Source organism: Nyctereutes procyonoides, unplaced genomic scaffold (assembly GCF_905146905.1).
Source record: "Nyctereutes procyonoides isolate TBG_1078 unplaced genomic scaffold, NYPRO_anot_genome, whole genome shotgun sequence".
Taxonomy (NCBI): Eukaryota; Metazoa; Chordata; class Mammalia; order Carnivora; family Canidae; genus Nyctereutes; species Nyctereutes procyonoides.
The window spans coordinates 30,615,836-30,638,536 of NW_026575024.1; the positions used below are offsets into that span (position 1 = coordinate 30,615,836).

Below are 22,701 nucleotides of genomic sequence, written 5' to 3' on the forward strand. Positions count from 1 at the left end.
CTTAGGCAAATGCCAGTGTTCTTGGAGGCCTGTTCTGTCCCTGTCCCATCTCACAGGGCCATCCCTTTCCCACTCACAAACCCCCTCAAGGCCTCACCCGATTCCTAGCTGATTGTGTAAAGGAATGCTTATTCCCATGTTGATCAGTACTGACAGAGAGTCTTCCCACTCTCCTGGTCACCTTGGTACTTCACAAGGCTTCCTGGAGATCATGGCCTCATTTTCTGTATGTACCTCAGTCGGTATCTCTAATCAGATGTGTGGACCGGGGCGCCTGAGGACCCAGGAAACGGTACAGTGAATACACTTCTTCCAGATGTCCCCAAATCACTTGCAAGAGGCTCCCTCATCCAGAATGGCTCTTGTTCTTCCCTCCATTCCTCTAGGCCACTCTGCGGCATTTGGACATGTCCTGACCCCAAGGTCAGCAACTCAGTGCTTTATCCATGATTAGAACTGGGTCCCTGGTGGGGAAGGGGGGGGTCCCTGTGGCACAGCCTCTTGGGGAGCTCTGTAGCTCCCCCTGATGTCCTGAAGGCTTAGTATGGAGGTACAGGAGGAGACAGCTGTGTGCAGAGGGCCCCTGTGGCCAGGAGATGAGGGCTGAGGCTTGAACATGAGACATGTTTTGCAGATTAATCATTGGGCCTAGAGAAAGTACTGGGCTAGCTGCCAGCTCCACCTGCCTGCACACCTACTGGGTTATCCAGGGCAGGGAGGGTCCCCTAAAGTCCCCTATGAATGTTCCCTCCCCAACCTGCTCCCTTATCCCCACTGTTGACCTCCCGTGGGCTCCACTGCCCTGGCATGTGGGAGCCCAGGTTCGCCTGCTCAGAGACCTTCCCCTGCTGTTGGAACCTCTGCCCAGAAGCCCAATGTTCAGTTCGCTGATGAGGGGTCAGCCCCTTTGCTGACTCCTGATTTGAGGGATGGCCCCCACCTCTGTGAGAATATAGCAAGGGCTGTCCTCCAGTGTCCCCAGCTTTAGGTGGCCAATGTCCTGTAAAGTGGGCCCTCTTTGGGGTGTACAGCATGTACCCAGAACCCGCCTTTAACTACCCTTCCTGTGCCTTGTGGGGATGCCAGGCCTAGAACCTGATGTAGATCCACAGTATGAAATGTCTGCTCCTGAGTCCTGGTATTGGCTATCTTTTTACCTTATAAAATTGGAGTGAGAGGTCTAAAATCGTGGTTACCTTTCAAATAGACTACTTCCTCAGCACAGGATGGAAACTTTTGATTCAGACTACTGGTCCATGTTGGCCCCAGCAACTGGCTCTTCTAGTTTTAGAACATTCCCACTCCAGACACCCTGGGGTATTGCCTAACCAGCTTTCCACTGGACCACAGTTATCACCCCCACTCTGGCTGTATGTGTGTGGTTGATATTATCCAGCTGAAGACTGAATTACCTCAATCTCTTGAGTACGTGACAAGTGCTGGACATTTCACTCAAAGCTAACAGCACTATTCCTAAGTAGGTGTTCTCTCATACCATGTATGCTTGTCTACTTGGGCTTCTATATTTTTTTCATGTAATGTGTTATCCATTTAACTGATGGCCATCTTCCTCACTGAGACCAAGAGCATCACAGATACATCTGGGGAGACTGACAAAATGAACATTTATGCTTATGATTACTGTTTGGTTCCCAAGACTCATCATATGAATTTTAAAAGCCAACAAAACCCCTAAGTCCTTTAAGGATCATGCTAAAAGTCCCAGAGGAGAACAGCCATCCGGTAAACAGATAGTTGGGTTGAAACTAGAAAGGTGAATGCAGACCTGACTATCCTCTTGTTGGGCTTTAGAACTTGAAGGAGTTTAGAAAAAAAAAAAAAAGTAGTTCTTTATGGGTTACAAGCTAAAGAGGGACAGTTTGCACAGTTTGGACAAAATAGAAGTACTCTTACCAATAAATATGTCTCAAAATGACAAAGCTCTCCCCATTTGATGGCTCCAGATCCTCGCAAGAAGTGATGGGCACAGGCACTATGTACAGAGTGTAAACAGTAAGGCCCTTGGGACATAATGAGGGGCAGGGCCAGGTGGTGGGGTATGCATGGAGGAGCCTCTGTAGTGGAGAGTGGGTCCATGGGTAAATACAACAGGCTTGTGGGATGGTCATCCAATCTGCCACCAAAGCTTGTTGGTGGCTGGGCTGGTCCACTGGGTTCCTCCAGTCGGCAGTAAGGAGAGGTTGTGTCCATTGAGAAGTCCCCCTGGTCCCACTGACTTTTTCCCTAGGGGAGGCATTGGGGACAGCCAGGCAGGCCTGCCCCTCCTCTTGAGGCTGTCTGTCCAGGGTTCAGGGCATGGATGGGGCAGTGTTTCTCAAACAGGGATTGGGGGCAACCGGCCCCCCGGAACCCACAGCCCCTTCCTCCGAAAGGAAGAGCTCCAGGCACCTGTGTCGGGGAGGGAGGCCATCACTTTTTACCTCTCCAGGGCCCTACCCCGTGGCCTCAGTTTCTCAGGGAGGCCCGGGAGCAGCCCGGATCAGCAGCGTCCAGCCAGCCTCGCTGGGCCCCGCGCCGCGCCCTGCCGCCCCGCCCCCGCCCCCGCCCCCGCCCGTCGCCCGCAGCCCCTCCCCCCGCAGGACACTCCCCGGCTCCGCTCGCGGTCCTTAGATGTCGGTCTCCCGGAGGTTGCTGTAGTCGGCCAGTTCGTAGGCCTGGCCGGCGGCGCCCCCCGCCACGTCGTGGGGCACCCCGAGGGACACCGCCTCCACCTCCGCGCGCTGCGCGCTCCCGGCGCGGATCTTGTGCGACAGGCTGGAGACCTTGGCACGCAGCTGGGTGGTGGGTCTCCGGAACGGCCCGAGCAGCCTCCACTCGCGGAAGGCGCAGGGCGGCTTTCGACGGCCGGCGACGGGGGCCTGCGCCTCGCGCGCGCCGGGGGAGCCGGGGCAGCCGGGCAGCCGGGGGAGCCGGGGGCCGAGGGCGCGGTGAGGGCCAGCGGGGCCCCGGGGGGCGCGGCGCCGCGGCCCGCAGCGAGGTCGGGGCGCGGGCCGCCGCTGGAGCCCCGCCAGTGGTGGCCGTAGACGCGCCACAGGGGCCGGCGGCGCCGACGACGCCGACACTGGCAGCGCAGCAGGCGAAGGAAGGCGCGCTTGAACTCGCGGCTGGAGCAGGGGTAGATGAGCGGGTTCACGCAGCTGTTGAAGTAGCCGAGCCAGAAGATGACCTTGAAGACGCCCTCCGAGGGCTTCAGCTGCGGGAACAGGGAGCCTGGGGGGGGGGGGGGAGAGACCCACGCCTGTTAGATGCTCCAGGAGAGGGAGGCCCGGCAGCCCCCTGGGCGCAAAGTCCTCAACTAGGGGCTGGGCTGCCAGCTCGGGGCTCCCAACGTATCTCTCCCCAAGGGGGTCCCTGATATAATTCGAGGGGTCCGTGAACTTGGATGAAGAAAAAAATCATCTTCCGTTTTACTGATGTCTCCTTGATAACTGAGCAGTTTCCCTGAATGACGAGTGTAGGCAACAAACTCAAGTAGGAGGGAGAGGAAGCCCTATGCCGTCCGGGTTCTCCTAGCTCAAAACTGGTGCAAGATGGGCAGTTTCCTAGGGTGCGACCTGACTCTCAGCAGTTCCTGCCAGATATTTTCCTATCACATTCAGTTGCTGCAGATGCTCTGAAATACTGTCTGCTCCTATCTGGAAATGACAGTCACCAGAACCTACCACTAGATTCTCTTACTTAATGCCTTAACCTAGAAGCACATTCCTTTCTAAGCCAGAGATTTCATTCACAAATGTTTTGGTGTTTTCAACGAAATCCGTTTTATTTGCAATCCTTTGTATTTTAGTTTAAGCATTTGAAAGCATAACCTTGAGAAGGGCTCCATAAGCTTTGCCAGATGCCCAAGAAGTCTGTAGCACAAAAAGGGTAAGAACCTTTGAATGAAATGTTGACCAAGGCTTGCCTCACATCAGGCACTGTGCTGGGCTCACATCAAACAAAGTCCCATTCCCTGAGTAGCTAGGTGCATAAAATACCAAGGGAATGAAGATGGTGTGATGGTGGTGCTCAGGATGTGGGATGGGGTGGGAGGCTTCCAGGGTTCTCAGAGGATGGACAGGAGCCTGGCAGGATGAGGAGGGATGGAGGGTGTTAGAAGTGGAGGGGTCAGGTGGGCAAGAGGAGTACAAGTTTGGGGCCTGGGAATGTCTTCTGGGATACGCTGAGAAAATGTCATTTGGGACAGATGGTGAAGGGAATTTACACAATTATTTGTGGGTAGTTGGGAGCCATGGATAGTTTCAAGCAGGCAAGAAACGGAGCCTAAATTAAGTCTCAGTAAACAATGCCAGTGGTGGCTGGAACGAAGGTCACTGGGGCTGTCCCAGTGGAATTGGTCAGGGAAGGCTTCTAGGATGGCTTTGCGGGAGCAGAGTGCCAGGCAGGAGAGGGTGGGTGCACTAAGACCTGAGCTGTGTCAGAAAGACCCTCCTCCTCACAAACTTCTCTCCTGGCATCTCCACCACCATGTAAGGGGTCCTGTCCTCAAAAGGTACTTGACAAAATGCAAAGGCATGACCCTAAAAGCAAAAGCCACTCTCATTCTCACATCCTCAGCAGCAGCGGATGGAGGGGGTAGGTGGCAAGAGCGTCCCATCCCAGGCAAAAGTTGCAGGTGCCCTTGAGACTGAGCGGGCCAGGGACAGGGGTCCTTGACAAATCATGGGACCTGCTCTCTTCTTCCGCCCCTAAAGAAAGAAGAGCAGGGTCTGCTATTGAGCGGGCAGAGGCACCATGCTCCCCTTTTTGACCTGGGAGCTCTTGCCCGTCACCCACCTCCTACAAGATAGAGAATTTCTGCTGCTGAGACAGACACATGGTGGTGGTGGCAGAGGAGGAGAGTCACGAGTGTCATGAGGCACAGGCCTTTGAAACTGCGGTCACACAGCTCCACTGTGAAATGCATGCATTTCAGAGTGCAGGACGTCGCAGGCTCTTAAACACTGGTGTCTCTTTACTTCCCCTCTTCCTACGTGGTGGCTTTTGAAAGAGGGCAGCTCCACCCCAGTGGGGAAGAGACCCAGTTTCCAGCTCTGGAGAGTAACCAGAAACAGAAGCCAAGACCTGGTGGCTTTGGGGGAGGCTGGGGCATCAGTCAGCATATGCTGAGCAGACAACTTCCCCTAGGAGGGGAGTTAGACAGTTGTCCTTGGAATGTGGGGGCCACTAGGGTTGACTTCACCCTCCAGGAAGGCGGCCCTCTGAATAGCATCCCTCAATGGCTGCAAAGTAAGACACGGTGCTGAAAATAACTCTGACTCAGGCCACAGTTCTTTTATATTTAGCCTAGGATGACAAATCAGTGGACTATGCTTTCAGCTGCAAGCCTGAAGCTGGCCAAACAGCATCGTTATCAGTGTTGTTTTTACTCACATTGGTGGGCGACATGGCATACTGTAGTATGCCCTGGACCGTGTTATAAACACTATTCTAACTTATGCTCAAGCAACCTGTGCAGCTGCTTGCTACAGGCTGGGAATGCCCTACACACAAAAAAAGCTTCTGCCCCAAGATTTTCCTACTGTGTCCCACTGAGGTTCTGTTTTACTTTGGGCTCTCCCAGATGCAGACCCCGAGACAAGGATCCAAGTGCAAGTCACTAATTGTGGGCAACTGGGGCATAATCCTATGATACCATGAAGTTCAGGAATCTCAGAGCTATCCCACCAGGGGAATGAGGGAGGTGGAGTATCTATACCCCCACTCCCATCAGTCACCGGTTGGGCTACTCCCAGAGGTATTAATTTCCCACACTTCTCCCCGGCCTGCTGTGTGGGTGGATGATGAGGATTCTGGTGGGTGGAGAGAGCGAGCCCCTGGGCAAAGGTGCAGGCAGGTGTTGGGATGGAAGTTGGCTGATGTGCCCTGAAGGTCCGGGGAGGGTGGTGGCTTGGAGGGGACACTGACAGCATGTGGCACAACTGTTTCATGTGTTCTCTGCCCACTGTGTATAGACATCTTGCCCGGAAAATACAGGCGCCTGTGCCTGGGCTCCAGCTTCTACAGGCAATAGCACCTCTGTCTCACAGTTCTGAGCCCCACACCCACCTCTGCCCAGAAAGCTGCAGTCTGCCCCCCACACCACCCTGTACAGCCTCACTCTCCCTGCTGTCCTCCCCCCTCCCCCCAATACTTTCTCATCAGGTCGAACTTCTGGCAAAGATCTCCAGGGTCAGAGGGGGCTGTGTGTACATCCCTGTCCGTTGCATGCATGGATAATATGGGGAACTGCCCCGAGGCCCCTGAGGATGGGCTCCTGGCTCATGGGCATTGTCCCTGCAATGCATCAGTGGACAAGCCCCTTTTTGGCCACCCCAGCTTCCTGCTCCCCCAGCCACTCTGACCTGTGGCTACTCGGGCCAACCTCGCCTGTATGCCTTCTCATCCCTCTCCAGCGGCCTGGCACACACTTTGTCAGCTCCTGAGCACAGCTACAGGAGAGCCTCAATTAGCAGGTGGGGGCTCTGAGGCAAGGCCACTTGTCTCTTTTCTGTCCTGACGGGGCTCTCCGAAGCCTTCCTTGCAGGCAGAAAGCCCAGCTGTGCTAACTCAACTTGGCAGCTGTCATTGGAAACAGAGAACCTTGTGGGACACCCTCCCTCAGCCTCCCACCTTTCTGTACTGGTGCCCAGCATCACACCCTTGCTCTTCTTTCTCTTATAGCTCCTGCTCCCCTCAGCAGTCTTACTTTGGTTTTGTGCATCAGCTAAATGGCTGCACTGACCTCCTGCTGCCCTCTGGCCCCAGCAGGCTCCCCAGTCTTGCCTGGGGGCTTTTGCTCCTGCTCCTCTGGGATTGCCCTTCCTCTTTCCTCTGCCAGCTCTACTGGCACCTCCACCTGGAAGTTCTCTTCATACCAACCCTTCCCAACCTGGCAGTTAGAGGTACTCTCCCTATAGCACATCTTCTCACTTCTAAGTGCCAAGAACACAATAGGTGACTATCAGTTTCCTGTCTAATCTTTTTAAAAAATATTTATTGACTTAATCTGTATACCCAATGTGGGGCTCAAACTCATGATCCTGAGATCAAGAATCAAATGCTCCTCCCGGCTGAGCCAGCCAGGCACCCCAGGTCTATCTTATCTTTAAATGGTGAGCTCTCTACATGTGCTTGGCACATCATAGGTGCTCCATACATCTCAATCCCTCTCTCTGTCACAGCCTGCATCCCATCCATCAACTCCTATTGGTCCTGGAACACACCCCCAATTTGTGCCACCCCCTGGTCCCAGCTACTATCATCATCTACCTGAAGTGCTGTTCTAAGGGGGTTCCTTGCTCCTGGCCTTGTACCCCTGCACCGTGTTCACACAGCAGCTGGGGGGATCCTTTTATTTATCAATTATTTTTTTAAAAAGATTTACTCATTTATCTTAGAGAGGGAGCACGAGCAAGTGGAGAGAGGGGCAGAGGGAGAGAATCCCTAAGCAGACTTCCTGCTGAGCCTGGAGCTGATGTAGGGCGATCCCACAACCACAAGACCATGACCCAAGCTGAAACCAAGAATCAGACGCCCAACAAACTGAGCCACCTAGGCGCCCCTGGAGGGATCCTTTTAAAAAGATAAGCCTGAATATTTCACTTCTTCCGGGTGGCTCAGTGGTTTAGCACCGCCTTCAGCCCAGGGTGTGATTCTGGAGATCCGGGATCGAGTCCCACGTCGGGCTCCCTGCATGGAGCCTGCTTCTCCCTCTGCCTGTGTCTCTGCCTCTCTCTCTCTCTCTCTCTCTCTCTGTGTGTGTGTGTCTCTCATGAATAAATAAATAAAATATTAAAAAAATAAAATAAAACCCATTTTCCACTGCAGCTTCTTATCCTCTTTCTTAACCGTTCTTTGACCTTCTGGCAGCCCCTTAGAAGTCTCCTATTGCCCCTGCTCAGCTGAGACTCCTAGTCACTCACACCTCTGAAGTTGCCTTCTCAGTCCTCGCATGTTCGCATCCTTCTGGACTTGGGTTATGCTTATCCAGCCAGACTCTAACTCTGGAGTGATTTGCCCATTCCCTGAATGTGAGGGTCCCCCACCTCAGGTCCATCCAGGGCTCCCCGTGACCTTGCTGCTCTGCCCGGGTCCTGCACCAGCACGGTGAGCCTTTACTCTGCCCCCTTGCCTCCTTCAGGGCAGCTGATCTTACTTCCTGCTTCGAGGAGAAAACAGAAGCCAAAGAAGTTGGGCATATGCTCAAGCCTTCCTCACCTCTCCCCCTCTTCCTCCTCCTCCGTAAGAAAGAGGTCTCTTCTCCTGCCCAAGGTCAGCATCCCTGCTTGTGTGGTAGTACTCTCCATCCATCAGTCCCCTTCAGGCATGCACCTGTCATAGCTGCACCCTCTCTGCTGGTTCTCGGGCTACAAACCTCATTCTCTCTATCCTTTCCGTCCACACTTGCCTACTTCCCTTCCGCACCTGCTCTTCACTGCTTTGCCATACAGCCCCGCTCCTCCCAGGGCCCAACCTGTGGACACTTCTCTCATTCATCCCAGACTCCTCTCATCTCACTCATGGATCCCAGGTCCCACGCTCTTGGATTTTCTATTCTGTATCAGTTTCCTTTGCTTGCTTCTTCTGTCAGTCCCCATTGCTAAACGTAGGCGTGCCCTTCCTTCCCAGAAGAGTCTGGAATCTCTTCCCTTCACGTTCTGCTGGTAATTTCATCCCAGCTCATGGATTTAAATACCGACTTCAGACTGATAATGCCCATAGTTCTATCTCCAGTTCAGACTGTTCTCCCAATTTCCAGACTCAGATCCAACTACCTCCCAGATATCTCCACTTGGGTGTGTGTCTGTGTGTCTACCAGCATTTCATACTTATCCTGACCTCATGAAGCTTATATTTCATTGGGCAAAGCTGCCAATACATAGGATAAACAAGGAAAATGTAAACACATCAGATAATAAAATGTGCTAAAGAGAAGTAAAGTAGGGAAGAAAGATAGGAAATATGTGTTTACGTGTCTGTGTGTGGCTGGGAGTGGCAGTATAGATTTTTGGATAAGCTGGCCAAGAAAGGTCTGCTGAAGACATGATATTTGAGTAAAGAGTTGAACAGAGGTATGTGAACATCTAGGGGAAAAGCATATCAGGTAGAGGGAAAAGCAAGTGCAAAGGCCCTTGAGGTGGCCTTGGTATGTTCGCAGAACAATGATGAGGCTGGTGGTTATAGAATGGAGTGACTGAGGGCAGAGAGGAAGGACGTGAGGTCAGAACGCACAGCTACCCTCCTCCCTGTGCTCTTCTACCCTGTCAAAGGCACTAGCATCTCCCACCTCAAGTACTCAGCAGCCTCTCCACTCTCCCATGCTTTCTGTCCTCAACCCAGCAGCTAGAGTGATTTTTTTTAAAAAACATAACTGGATCAACTCACTCCTTAGGTTCCAAACCCTCTAAGAACTACCCTTTCTCCTCACAGTAAGAGCCTGTGACCTACACAGCTCAGCATGTGGCTCCCCCAACCCTTCTGCCATCCCCTCTCCCAACCCCCAACTCAGTTCCAGCCATACTGCCCTCCATGTTGCTTTTTGGATATGCCAGACACGCTCCCACATTGGGCTTGCTTTTCCTCCTCATCTTCTTCCCCCCTATAGCCACATGGCTCGTGCCCTCACCTCTGCAGTGAGGTATCTCTGACTTCCCAGGTAAAACTGCTTTGCCCTCCCACCCATGATTCCCCATCCCCCCACCCCCCAACTGGTGCTGTAGCTCTCCATGGCACTCACGGCCTCTTCCCGTACTGTTGGAGTTAGCTTTCATTTTGTCCATCATCTCTCTCTGCAGCCGAGTCCCCAGGGCAGGACTTGTGCCTGTTTTGTTTGGCACAACACTCCCATGGCCCCGAAGCCTTCCTGAGTGCATCTAACACACTGTAGGTGCTGAACTCCTGCTGACTTTGCTCAGTGAGTCCCTCTTCTCTACCCTGAAGGTCCAACTGGCGATCATGCCCGGTGCCTTCAGTTTTCTCTCTGGTGGGGTCCCTGCCTTCACCTCGCTCCTGAAGCCTTTGCTTAGTCTGGCATCTCGTTTTGTTTGCATGGCTGTGACAGCCCCCAAGGGTCCTCTGGCCTCTCCACTGTGCACACGGCTGGAGGCTTTTTCTAAAATTGGTTTCTCTACTTAAACCTCTGAAACCCCGAGTGGCTTCCAGAGGCTCTGAGGACTAAGCCCAAGCTTTCTTGTGTTGCATTCAAGGCCTTTCAGGACCCAGTGCCATCTCCAGCTAGCTCCCCTTCAAATGTGGCCACGAGCCAGAGGATGAAGCTGCGAGCAGGTCTTCCCATAGAGGCTCGGCTCCTCCTCTGCCTTTCTGCTTGGCCCTGACTATTTCCTCCCACCCAGGCCTCGAGTCTTGGGTCAGGCATCCTCCCCACCAAGCTTGCGTTATGTGCCCTTTTATGCAAGCCTGCCTTTTTAGAAAATATTTTATTTATTTATTTATTCATGGGAGACACAGAGGGAGAGGCAGAGACATAGACAGAGCGAGAAGCAGGCTCCCTGTGGGGAGCCTGATGTGGGGCTTGATCCCAGGATCCCGGGATCATGACCTGAGCTGAAGGCAGACGCTCAACCACCAAGCCACTGAGGCGTCCCAAGTGTGCATTTTAATAAAATTTGTTACTGCTCTATCTGCTCTCCTACACTACTGGTTTCTTGAGGCAGCAAATGATGGTTGTTTTCATCCTCTAACACAAGCACCTGACACAGAGCAGGGGTGCTTTTGGGCTTGCTTTTCCTCCTCATCGCAGGGGAAGGGTCACATTTACGTGCCTGTGAGGAGAGGTAGTAAGAATGCAGGTGGGAGATGAGCACAGACCCAACTCCTGCCTGCTTCTCTCTTCTTGACCTTGCTCTCATGTTGGTCTCCCATCAGGCTTGCTCCCACCTGCCTTCTCCTGTTCCCTATATTGGGATGCCTCTATCAGGAGTCTAACCTAATGTCCGGGGCAGGGGTGGGGCTGGACATTCACTAGTCATTAAAGGCAAGGCCTTTCCTATGTCAGCAGGTAGGCTCATTCTATGGCATGTTGACGGGGTCAGCCTAGCCCACACATTGTTGGGGAAACTGAGGCAGCCCATGAGGTTTGTGTTTGCAGCCTTGATGATCACAAGCCAGTCCCCACTCCTCAGGATCAGAGATGTCCAGGTCTAGGAGATGTCACTGAGATGCTGGTTAGGCTGGAGCTGACCAATGTGGCCAAGTCTCACCAAGGAGTGACAGCTCTGAAGCCATGGGGCAGACTGTGTGATTAACAGCACTCTTCTGGCATCACCAGAAGGAACTTGTTCTTGGCAGAATGTCAGAATTCACAGCCAGCATTGCTCATAACTTGCAGCGGACCATGAAATATCAAGCTGCACCCTGGCCTGCCCCCTTTCCCACCTCTCCGTCACTAGGGACTTTTCCATCCACAGGCAGCCATTCTCTCTGGCCAGAGAGATAGAGTGGGGTTGAAAATACCACACTCTCCTAGATATTCAGGTGTCTTCTCACCAGTAAGGCTAGGAGAGGCGGAATTCCCCACTCTATACTCCCTTTCTCTCTTCCACTTCTCTCAACTGCTCATTCAGTGGCTCTGACTCTGGAGCTCAATAGCTTCTCTGTCAAGAGAGGCTGGGACATCTGGGACCCCTATAGGGTCAGACAAGCCTCTCTAATAAAGCATACTTGAGCCGAGAACTGAAGATGCTGTGGGGGGACTGAGCCATGCATCTGAGGAAAGAGAATTCCAGACAGTGGAAAGTGCATGTGCAAAGGCCCTGAAGCAAAAAGGAACTTGAGAAGTTGGAGGACAACCAAGACGTTGGGATCACTGGAACGGAGAAGGTGAAGGGGAGAGTGGTAGGAGATAAGGCCATTTTGAAGTGGGCACAATCATGGAAGGCCATCAGAAAGAGGTGACCTGGATAGGGGCCAGGTCTCAGATGGATTGTGAGAACATGAAGGGGTGGTTTGAGGGCACAGTGGTGCCAGCTGTGCCAAGCCAGTTCTCTTGAATTCCTTGCATTGCCAGTTTTCCACGGTGAGAGGTAATTGGCAAGTCCTCTGGCTCGAGATGGACCAGGAATAGAAGCCCTGTGCCCCCATGTTTGCCTCAGGACCCATAAACTCTGAGAGGCCAGCAGAGAACTATTTGTCTGGTCCTGGACACTCTTCTGTAGCTATGAGGATGTAGGCAGAAGAGCAGCTCCTAGGCATATTCTGTCAGTGGTGTATTTTTCTTTTATAAAACATAAAATATACTTCCTAGCTCTGTCTGCTGGATCAGGGACCAACTCAGTATCCCTGAAAAGCTGAGAGCTCAGACTGTGGTCTTTAAATAATCATTTGCCACTAAAAGGGATGAAGGCTCTTTTGAGAAATGGCTGCTTCCAGGTTTCGGGGGAAGAAAAGTACAAGCTGAGCCTGAACCATCGTATTGGGCACCTGAGTCCCTGACCATTCATAACAGCTGCAAAGAGAAGAATTCTTGGCTGAAACATTGAACCTGAATCTGATGAAGTCAGTTTACAGGAAGTACAGGGAACAGAGGGACACATTAGATGGTACTATGGGGATGCAGACTCAGACCATGGGCCACTCTCCAGGACAACTGATCTGGTTTCTTCACCAAATAAATTGCAAGGGAAAGGTGGGGAGAGGGGAATCTTACCAACTGAATAGACCTAGCCAGCAAATCAACCACATGCAACATGTGCACCTTTTTTGGATCCTGATTCAAACAAACCACAAATATATGAGGCAACTGGCAACATCTGAACACTAAGTAGACAGTGTTTGATATTAAACAATTATTTTTACATGTTATAATGGATTGTGATTATTTTTCAAAAAGCTCTTGTATTCTAGAAATGTATACTGAAGAATTTACGTGAACAGATATGGTGTCTGGATGTTCTTCAAAATCATCCTCAGTGTTGGGACAGCGGGTGAGGGTGGTGATGCACAGAGACTGGCCTTGGGTTGACATTGTTGAGCTGGGTCATGGGAATCAAAGAGTGGAAGGGTGGAGGCTGGGGGTTGGGAGAAAGGGGATAAGGAGTTGCTAATTAACAGGCATAAAGTTTCACTTAAGATGAATAAATTCTAGAGATGGACTGTGCAACACTGTGTCTACAGTTAACAATAGTGTATTGATTGTACACTTCCTGTTAAGTGTTTTTATCCTAATAAAATAAAACTTAAAAAAAAAAGTGTTGGTGCTTTACCACTCAGACCCTTGGCATGGGGGGATGTGAAGAGGTCATGGGTTCCACCACTTCCTCCCTCTACACACATTTCCTGAGCACCTACTATGTGCCAGGTGCTGCAAAGGCACAGTTAGGAGATGTCATGCCAGCCCTTTCTTCAGGCTCTTGGGCCAGAGGACAGTGATACCACTGCTGAGGACCTGCCACAAAGCATCCCCTACCACTCCCCCTGCACCACGTCCGGGAACCTGTGGAGATGAATCCTTTGGCATTTGGCCAACACTCTCACATGCACACGAGGAATCTACCCTGTATAGCTGGCTGCCAGTGTGTGCTTTCCAATCTGGACACCAACTCTTCAGCATGGCTCAAGCCTCTCTTCAGCATGTACCCGCCTTCTCTCAGAAATTTCTAATTAAGACATAAGATAATGACAGTCAAGTGATAAAGCACATGCACTTTAAGAGTACAGCTTGATTTTACATATGCACATATCAATGTGATCACTGCCCAGCTCAAGATCTAGAACATTCTCAGCCCTTCAGGTTTATTTGCTCTCTCTTCCAGTCAATACACATACCCACTATCCTAATTTTCATCAATTCGTTTTGCCTGGTTTTGAACTTTGTCACACAGAATCATGTATTATGTATGCCTTTAGTTGCAGATCTGGCTTATTTTGCTCAGTATAGTGTCCATGGAATTCATCTACCTTGCTGTAGGCAGCACACTTGTTATTTTTCCCAGCCCTACGAAAACAGCACAATTTATTTACCCCTCCTCCTGTTGATGGCATCCTGTCTCATCTCATGACTCCTCTTCCTGTGGGCTCTCCATTCCATGTCTCCCAAGCCACACAGCACCCCACAAATATCTACACTTTTCTGCACCTACATATGTAGTTTCCTCTGTCCTCATGCTTTGTAATATGTGTAAGAATACTGGCAATTACAGTGTACTGTGATCAAAGCCTGTGCAGTGTATTTGGGGAGCACGAAGGAGTACCTAACTAAATCCAGGGGTGGTCAGGTGGGACAGCGATACCACAGGGCCGAGATTGACAGTACAGGGTGGGAGGCCCAGGTATGGCTCACAGACGGTGGGAGATGGGGGCCTGGGACAGTGGCTGGACTGTCCTGGGACTTCTCATATCTGAGCCTCCAGGTACCTTGATGTGGACTTGGGAGGCCACTGTGGGCTCTGAGCCTCTGAGACTTCTCTGCATGACTGAGCGCAGTTGGAGGCCAACTCAGAGGCCAGAGAGGTCCAGGGACCTGCCCAACGACGGGGAGCTTGGGGTACAGGACAGGGGTCTGTCTATGGTTTCTAGGAATAATAGGAGGTGGTGCTGTCATGCATGTACATGCATGTGTGTTTGTGTGTGTGTAGGTCCCAGGGGACAGGTCCACCTCTGGGGATGGCCCAGGGGGCACCTGCCAGGCAAGCCAAAGCCAGACACAGTGAAACACTGCTCCCATGAGAACATCAAGGGGGAGAGGTGGTGTCTGGAGGTGGCTGGGAGAGGGAGGGAGCTCTTCTGCAGATAGGTGCTTGCTGGTTTCCTCAGTTTCTCTGTTCCCCTCTTGCTCACGGGGATTTCTACCTCAAGAGGCTAGCCCAGACCTCTCAGGGTTAGAGGACTCTTGCACGAAGTGCCCTGGGGTGGATTAATGAGGTGCACTTGCAATCCACCCCACCCCACCACACCCCCTTTCTCCTTGGAAGTCTGTGGGCAGCAGGCACCAACTGGAATGCCATATGCATTCCAGAGGTGCAGGTTCCTCCAGACATCAGGAGGAACCTTTACATAATGTCCTGTGACTTTCTAAGGCACCCAGTTCCATGTCAGCTCGCTGAGGTGAGAGTAGGGGGTACATATCTGTCATGCTCAGGGCTGCAAAGAGCCCCTCCTCCCCAAGGATTGGTGGCCATATATTCTGTTGTTCAGCCTGGAACAGCTCTAAGAGTGAAAGGGAAGCATGACCAGTGATCATGCCAGTGTAACCAGGGCTCTCCTGGGCAAACCAGGGTGCATGGGCACTCTGGTGGAGCGGGTGGCTCAGCTGGGCACCAGGAGGGAACACTCAGTCAGGTGGGCATGAGGGCAAGTGACGCTTCTTGCGTCTATACACAGCTCCCTGGGTGCCCCGGCAGGAGACAATGCTGCCCTTGCTGGCCTTGCTGACTGTCATCTAGGGGTCAGACAAGTGACAGACAGAATGAACATCAGGTTCATGGAGCTAACGCTCTGCCTGCCGGTCACATGACCTGCTGCTGCTCCTTATGGGGAAAGGGGAACAGTGGAGGTGTAGGAGATCCCTCTCCTGGCCCCTCAGGATTTTAGGTGCCTAAAATCTGAGTTTCAGTCCCCTCTAGCCAGTGACTTGGGCCTCCAGAAGTTCCACGATTCAGGACATCTAGTTTGTGTCTCTCTGCTGCCACTCAGGCCTGACCCACAGTTTTTCAGGTATATAGATGGCAGTGCATGGCCCCTGTGCCAATGACCCTCTGGGACCCTGGGACCCCATCCTAAGCCTCTCCATGTCCTCTGGGCAGTTGGGGCTGCTCACTGCTGTGGCTATGGCTCCTGTTTCTACTTAGTTTTGTGTGTGGATGAGTGGGGGAGGGGAATCCTGGTCTGTTCAGACAACTCCTGGGTTGTGGCCCTACTAGGTGTCTTCATTTCTATGGGCTACAGCCTTGGCTGGCACACACTGCTCTTTCTCAATCTCTCCACCTCTGGTGCTCATCACACCTGGCATAAAGACCAGGGCCTGGGTGGAGGGAGCTGTCACTCCTGGTGGCCCCCTTCTGGTTCCTTCAAAGTGAGTGCTCCCTGAAGCTCTATCCTTAGCCCCCTCTTCTCTTTGTCCCTCCATCCTCTTTCTGGAAGACTGCATCCCATGCTCCTCCTTCAGCAAACACCCCCGACGTGGTCCCCTTTCTTTAAGTTTCTAACATCTTCCACCCCGACTATCTATTGGCCCTTCCATACCAAGATATGCCAGCTCCTTGGATTCCACATTCCTCCCAAAAGTTGCTCCTTAGAATTTTCCCTCATCCTAAAAGTTGCTCCTCAGAATTTTTCCTCATCCTTCAAAGGAACCTCCCTTCTCCCAGGCCTGGGGCCGGTGCTGGGGTATCAGGACCTCCTGACCTTTTCTCCCTTCTGCACAATCCTCAAGCCACTCCTGCCCTGCACTGTAGGCTCTGCTCCCCACTTCTCCCTGTGCCTGCGCCCTCCAAGCCACACCATGACACAGGCAGATCAGAATATTCTGTTTCCCTGCTTGGCCTCTGTCCTGCTTGCTCATTATTGCCAGATTCCACTCAATTCGGCTCCACCAGCAGCCCTGGGCTCTGCTCTGGGGCTCAGGAGGCTGCGCACAATGCAGACTGGTGAGAAGGAGGAGACAAGGACACGGTGGGGTCCCCATGCTAAGTGTGGGGAGCAGCAGAGACGGAGGGATTGAGAAAGAGCCAAAGGGCATGGAATTTTAGGGTTGACTTCCTGGAAGAGGAGCACATGCTCTAAACCTCAAAAAAACAAAAGCCCTCTGCAGTGTTGACTGTAACAGTGAAAAATATGAAAAATTGAATGCTCAGCACAAGACTGCATCAACACACCATGGAATACTCTCAAATGGAATACCATACTGCTGCTAAAATGAACCAGCATGGATAAATCTGACCGACATAAAGTTGCACGAGAAAGGCAAACTGAAGAATGATGTGCACGGCATAATGCCATTTATCTAGGTCCTAAAGACACACAAGACAATGCCATATATTGCTGTGGATATAGATGTTTCTGGTAAGAGTATAAACATATGAATGGGGGTGACAGACTCCAGATTAACCTCTGTGGAGGGAGGGAGACATGGAGGAAGGGACAGCAAGAGAGAATGTACTTTTGGCTGTGTTCTATTTCTTTGGAAAGAGAAACAGAGAGAGGGATCTGAGGCAAATATGGCAAAATGTTAACATCTGTTCAATATGGGTGATTATGGGTACAGAGACACTTGGTATACCCCTTTCTCCTTTTCTGTGCATCATTCTATAACTCAAAATTTTAAAAGAAGTTAAAATAACATAATGGGAGGTGGCATTCTGTACACAGCTTGATCATTCCCTATGTGGTGGGGGGGGGAGGCAGTGTGAAGTGAGAGGCAGGGGGTAATGAGGGTACCTGGGGTGGGGCACGGCTGGTCAGGGACAGGGCAGGGGTTGGTTGGTGGGAGAAAGGAGCCTGGGTGGGGAGCCTGGTGGGAGGTGGTACTAAATCTTGGGCAGGTTTTAAAGGGGAGGGACACACTGGCTTTCTCCTGGCTGCTTATTTGCCCTCCCCCACAAGTATATATTGCTCAGTGTCCATGCCTCCCTCTACCCCCACCACAGCCTCTGGCTGGCTGCTTTTCAAAACAGTGATTTATTCAGTGAGCAGCTACTACAAAAGCAATAGCTCACAGGGCACTCATGACAAGGAATGGTGATATTTACAGATAATAACTTGCTGAACTCTCATGAAGGCCCTGCAGGTGGGTGCTGTTACTATCACCATCATCTGGATTTTATAGATGAGGACACAGAAGCACAGAGAGGTTCAGGGATTTGCCCGAAGTTGCACAGCCAGTCAGGGGCAGAGCTGGGATTTAAACCCAGGCTGCCTGGTGCCAGAGCCCGTGGTTCCTCATTGCTGCACTACGTTGTTCCTCACATACCAGGCACTGTCCTGGGCATTGCGGATTTGGTAATGACACAGCCCTGCCCTTGAAGTGCTTCAGGGCTAGTGCAGGCAAGTCAGACACCAACCAAGCAACATGCAGATGTAATTAGAGCTAAGGAGCCAGTAAAGGAAGAGCAACTTGTGCCCCAAGGGAGAGAGCACAGAGGAGGACACATTGAAGCCGAAGCATCTGGGAAGACCTCTCTGCAGAGGGGACATTTAAACGGAGACCTAAAGTTAGCCAGGAGGAGGGAGGACAGGGCAGGCTAGACAGAGAAAAGAGCAAGTGCAAGGACATGAGCTCGCTGTGGGCAAGGAATCGGGAGCGGGTCAGAGGAGCCAAAGCACGCAGTGAGCAAGGGGCAGCAAAGCCAGGAGGCCATCACTCCAGGCCCTCCTTGCGGGAGGGGGGACCACATGTCCGGGTTTGCTCCCACTGTCCCGGTTCGTGCCTGTGATCCCAGCATAAATATTCATCACGTCTCATTTTGGTTTGGACAATAATAAATTTGAAGGTCACCCTCTCACAGGCCATGGTGGAGAGTCTGGAGTCTGTTCCCAGGGCAGTTGGAAAGCACTGAGGGGGTTTTAGTAGAGAGTGACACTATAATTTATAATATATAAAGTTCACTCTGGCCACTATGTGGAGAGGGCCTGCAGGGGAGCAGGAGGCAGGCCATCGTCCCCTTCCTGACTCAGCCGCAGGGTCAGGGAAAGGCAGGGGAGGCCTAGCTGGGGATGGCTGAGGTTGCAGCCATGGGCAAAATGACTCAGGGCAAATGCATCCCCAGAGATGGTGCTCCCCTTCACCTCCCTTTGCTGACCCAGCCCCAATGCCTCCAGGAGGAGCCTTCAGGGGTGGGACTAAGCCCCTGAGAACTGCTGCCCACCTCCCAGGACTGCAGGGAAGCTGATGAAACAAATAGGAAAGTTCTCAAAAGAGCTAAAGGACCCACTAAATGTCAGAAAAATCGATGAACGATACTAACTTTTCATTTGATAATTTGTCTCTATCCCCTTCCTTCCCATCCCACACAGCACCCTACCTCCAAAAGGAGATGTTCAGAAGTGAGAGCCCAGGGCATTCCCGGATAGCAGGTGGGGAGGGTCTCCTGGCCATTTGGAACTGAAGAAGTTCCTGGAGAAAGCAGGTGGCTTCTCGTACCTGCTGATGTCGTGCTTGCTGCACCTCAGTGGAGACCCCACCCATTATGCACCCACCTCTGGAGGTTGGCATTCGTGTGTGTGTGTGTGTGTGTGTGTGTGTGTGTGTGTGTGGACATGTAGAGGAACATGTACACTGCTGGCCACATACTATGGGGCAGATGCCCGCACAGATGCCACAGATCTCTTATATTTAGGGGGTTCTGAAATATTAAAACAAGCCCAAGGCTTGTCATGGCAATTCGGAGGGGGAAAGAAAGAAGTCAGAAGCCTGCGAAACGAATCCTGCAAGTACGAAGGGCCCCTGTTCGTCGACCACAAAGTGCACTTGCCTAAGAGACCAGGGAGCTCAACCGAGTCAACCCTTCATGCGCAGGTGGAGAGTCACCGTCCGCCTGGGAAGGCCAACCCCGTCTAAAAAAGCCGGGGGGCGGGGGGAAGGCAGAGCCACAGGCTCAAGGAGGAAAGGAAAGGGCCCGTGGGAGACGGGTCACTCACCAAGCGGCAGGACGAAGAAGAAGGGGAACCAGCAGAGCACAAAGACGCCCACGACGATGGCCAGCGTCTTGGCCGCCTTCTTCTCGCGGGAGAACTTGAGCAGGCGCACGGACAGCGAGCTGCGGAAGGTGTGGCCCTTGGCGCTGCGCATCCCGTGCGCCCCGTCGGCCGCGCCGGCGCCCGCGCTGGCGCCTCGGCAGTGGATGCGCAGCACCACCTCGGAGGCCTTGCCGCGCTCGCGCTTGACGCCCGCCTCGAGGCTGCGCGTGGTGCTCCGCGCTACCACATACACGCGACAGTACATGACCACGATGACGGCCATGGGCAGGTAGAAGGAGCACACGGAGGAGAAGACGGCGTAGCCTGCCTCCTCCGTGATGCCGCAGAAGCGCTCGTCCGGGGGCACGGGCTCCTTCCAGCCCAGCAGTGGCCCCACGGACACCACCAGGGCTACGGCCCAGAGCAGGGCCAGGATGGCGGCCGCCTTGCGCTCGGTCATGATCGCTGGGTACTTGAGCGAGTGGCGCACGCCCACGTACCGGTCCACCGAGATGGTGCAGAGGCTGAGGATGGAGGCGGTGCAGCACAGCACGTCCACGGCGGCCCACACGTCGCAGAAGGCCCGGCCGAAGGCCCAGAAGCCCAGAACCTCCATGGTGGCTGAAAAGGGCAGCACCGTGGCGCTCAGCAGCAGGTCGGCCACGGCCAGGTTCACAATAAAATAGTTGGTGACCGTCTGCAGGTGGCGGTTGCAGGCCACCGAGAGGATGACCAGCAGGTTGCCCGCCACCGCGGTGAGGATGAAGGCGGCCAGGAAGACGCCCACGCCCACGCCCTGCGCGCTCACCACCAGCCCCCCGACGGCCGCCGTGCCGTTCACCTCGCCGCCCGCGCCCGCGCCCCCCGGCTCCCCGGCGGAGCTCCGGTTGTCCTCGCCGCCGCCCGCGCCCACCACGCCGCCGCCGCCGCCGCCCGCGGCTCCCGGCACGCCGCCCACCGCCGGGCCCTCCGCGGCGGCCGCGCCGCCCGCGCCGCCCCCGCCGCCGCCCGCGCTGGAGCCCCCGGCGCTGCTGTCCGGGCGGGGACCCTCGAAACTGACGCTCAGGAGGTCGCGGAAAGTCATCTCAGCGCGCGGCCGTCGGGGGCCGGGCCCGGGCGCAGGGCGAGCGACTGGCCGGGAGCGGGGCCCCGGGCATAGCCGCGCGGTCCCGCCCGAGTCCCTGGGTCGCGGAGCGGGGCCGGCGGGGCGGCGGCCGGGGCTCCCGGGGCTGGCGGCGCGGTCGGTGGAGGAGCCGGGGCCGGCGAGCGGGCAGAGCGGCGGCTCGGGGGCCGGGCAGTGCAGGCAGAGCCACTGCGGCGCGCTCCACCGGGCGCGGGGGGCGGGACGGAGGAGGGGCAGCGCCGGGAAGGAGGAGGGGGCGGCCGGCGCCGAGGGAGGGGGCGCCCCGCGCGGGGCGGAGGGGCAGCGCGCGCCGGGCGAGCGGCGACTCCGGGGCCCGGGGGGTCGCGGGGGGGGGCGTCCCCGCCGACCCGGCCGCAGCCACCCCTGCCTCGCCGCGGGCGCCCACGACCGCCCTCCCTCCTCGCGGTCCGCGCTGCGCCCCTGGCCGCGCCCCTCCCGGGCCTCTTCCCTCTTCTCCCCTCGGCCGCGTCCCCCTTCCTCCCGCCCTTTCCCCCCAGCCTCTCGGTCACTCGCTGGTGCCCTTGGGCGCGCGGAGCGGAGACGGCGCGGTTCCCGGGTCCCCGGGCTCCGGGGCTCCCCGGCTCCCGGCTCCGGCCGCCAGAGAGCAGCAAGCGCCTGGGATCTGCGGACTGCGGACTGGACCGCGCAGTACCGCGGCTGTTGCCTCCTGGGACTGCCTGGAGGGATCTGCCGCACCTCCTTACTCCTCTCAAGCCGCGGGCCAGGCGAGGGTCTCCAACGCCTCTGTGCAGTGCGGGGAGTGCAGAGAGTCCCGGGAGGAACCAGATGCCAGTGCTGCTCTGTGACGGGAAAAGGAGCAAGAGACTATCTGGTTATGGATCTGGGATCCTGCCCACCAGTCATCGGTTTGCATGTACCAACTTCTGCATTGTTACTTTACTCCATATCAGATGTGGAATGAAACTTCCTTGGTACACTAAGTGGCCTTCCGGGAAGGGAGGGTTAAGTGCTGGAGGGTGGGAAAGGGCACTTGGACCGATGGTTAAAGAGTGGGGGGGTTGGCAGACTGGCTGGCTCCAAATCTGGGCTGTGGACCATTGGAGCTCTTTGATTTCTCTGTGTCTCAGTCCTTCATCTGTAAAATGAGGGTAAGAGTAGTGTCTATTTAATGATACGAACATTGAATTAGTTAATATGTGTTAAGACCCCAGAGCAGGGCCTGGGGTTGTTGGCTGCGTGGGACTTGGCCAGGCAGGACTTGGACAGGGAGGGCAGAGGATCTATGGAACTGGTTTGAACCAGGGACACAGGTGGAGGGTTGCATTTGGGAAGCCTCTTGCTAACTAGCAGGACTGGGTAGGGAGAGACAAAAAGAGATCATTCATTTGACCCACATAAAATTACTAACCAGGGTGGCGGGCATCATACTGGCTGGACACATTGGGTGGCAGGGGGAAGGGAATAGCACCATGTAGGTGCAAGGTGACCAAGGCTTGAGCTGTGCCAGGGAGCTGAGGGCCTATTTGGAGAGATGTCTGGAAAGAAGTGGAGAACTGGGGGCCTTGGAGCCCACTGGCTGTGGATGGCCGGGCCGGATGTTTGAGAGACCTAGATGAGAAGGTGCTATGGAGACAAAGCAGAAAATGGTAGAAATTTGTTAGAAATCCAGCCCAGGAAGCTAAAGCTCTTAGTGTCCTAGCTTAGAAACAGCTCTTCCAAGGTCCTCTGTTCCCCCATTACATCTTCCATCTTTTACTTGGGTCTTTGAGAGTTTACCATAGAAGAGTAGGAGTGAAAGCAAGGTGAGCTCTGATGACCCTCCTGACCTTTTGGTTCTTTTTGATACAGTGGCAAGGCTGGATTTTAGATGGATACCTAGCCCTTCCTGTATGAGGCCCCTTTAGAGCGAGCACAAAGAAAAAGGAGAAGTTCATCCCACAACCAAGAAGTTAACCCCTGGGCAG

General features: G+C 54.1%; 1 protein-coding gene across 1 annotated transcript; it reads right to left on the reverse strand.

The window, feature by feature from the left end:
- Window positions 1-2,604: 2,604 nt before the first annotated feature.
- Window positions 2,605-20,743, reverse strand: ADRA1D (adrenoceptor alpha 1D). The gene is made up of 3 exons (XM_055342851.1): window positions 19,594-20,743; window positions 2,915-3,231; window positions 2,605-2,879 (listed from the first exon to the last, which is right to left on the reverse strand). Exons 1-3 carry the CDS (start codon window positions 20,714-20,716, stop codon window positions 2,628-2,630), a joined length of 1,692 nt encoding a protein of 563 aa, XP_055198826.1. The 5' UTR covers window positions 20,717-20,743; the 3' UTR covers window positions 2,605-2,627.
- Window positions 20,744-22,701: the final 1,958 nt, after the last annotated feature.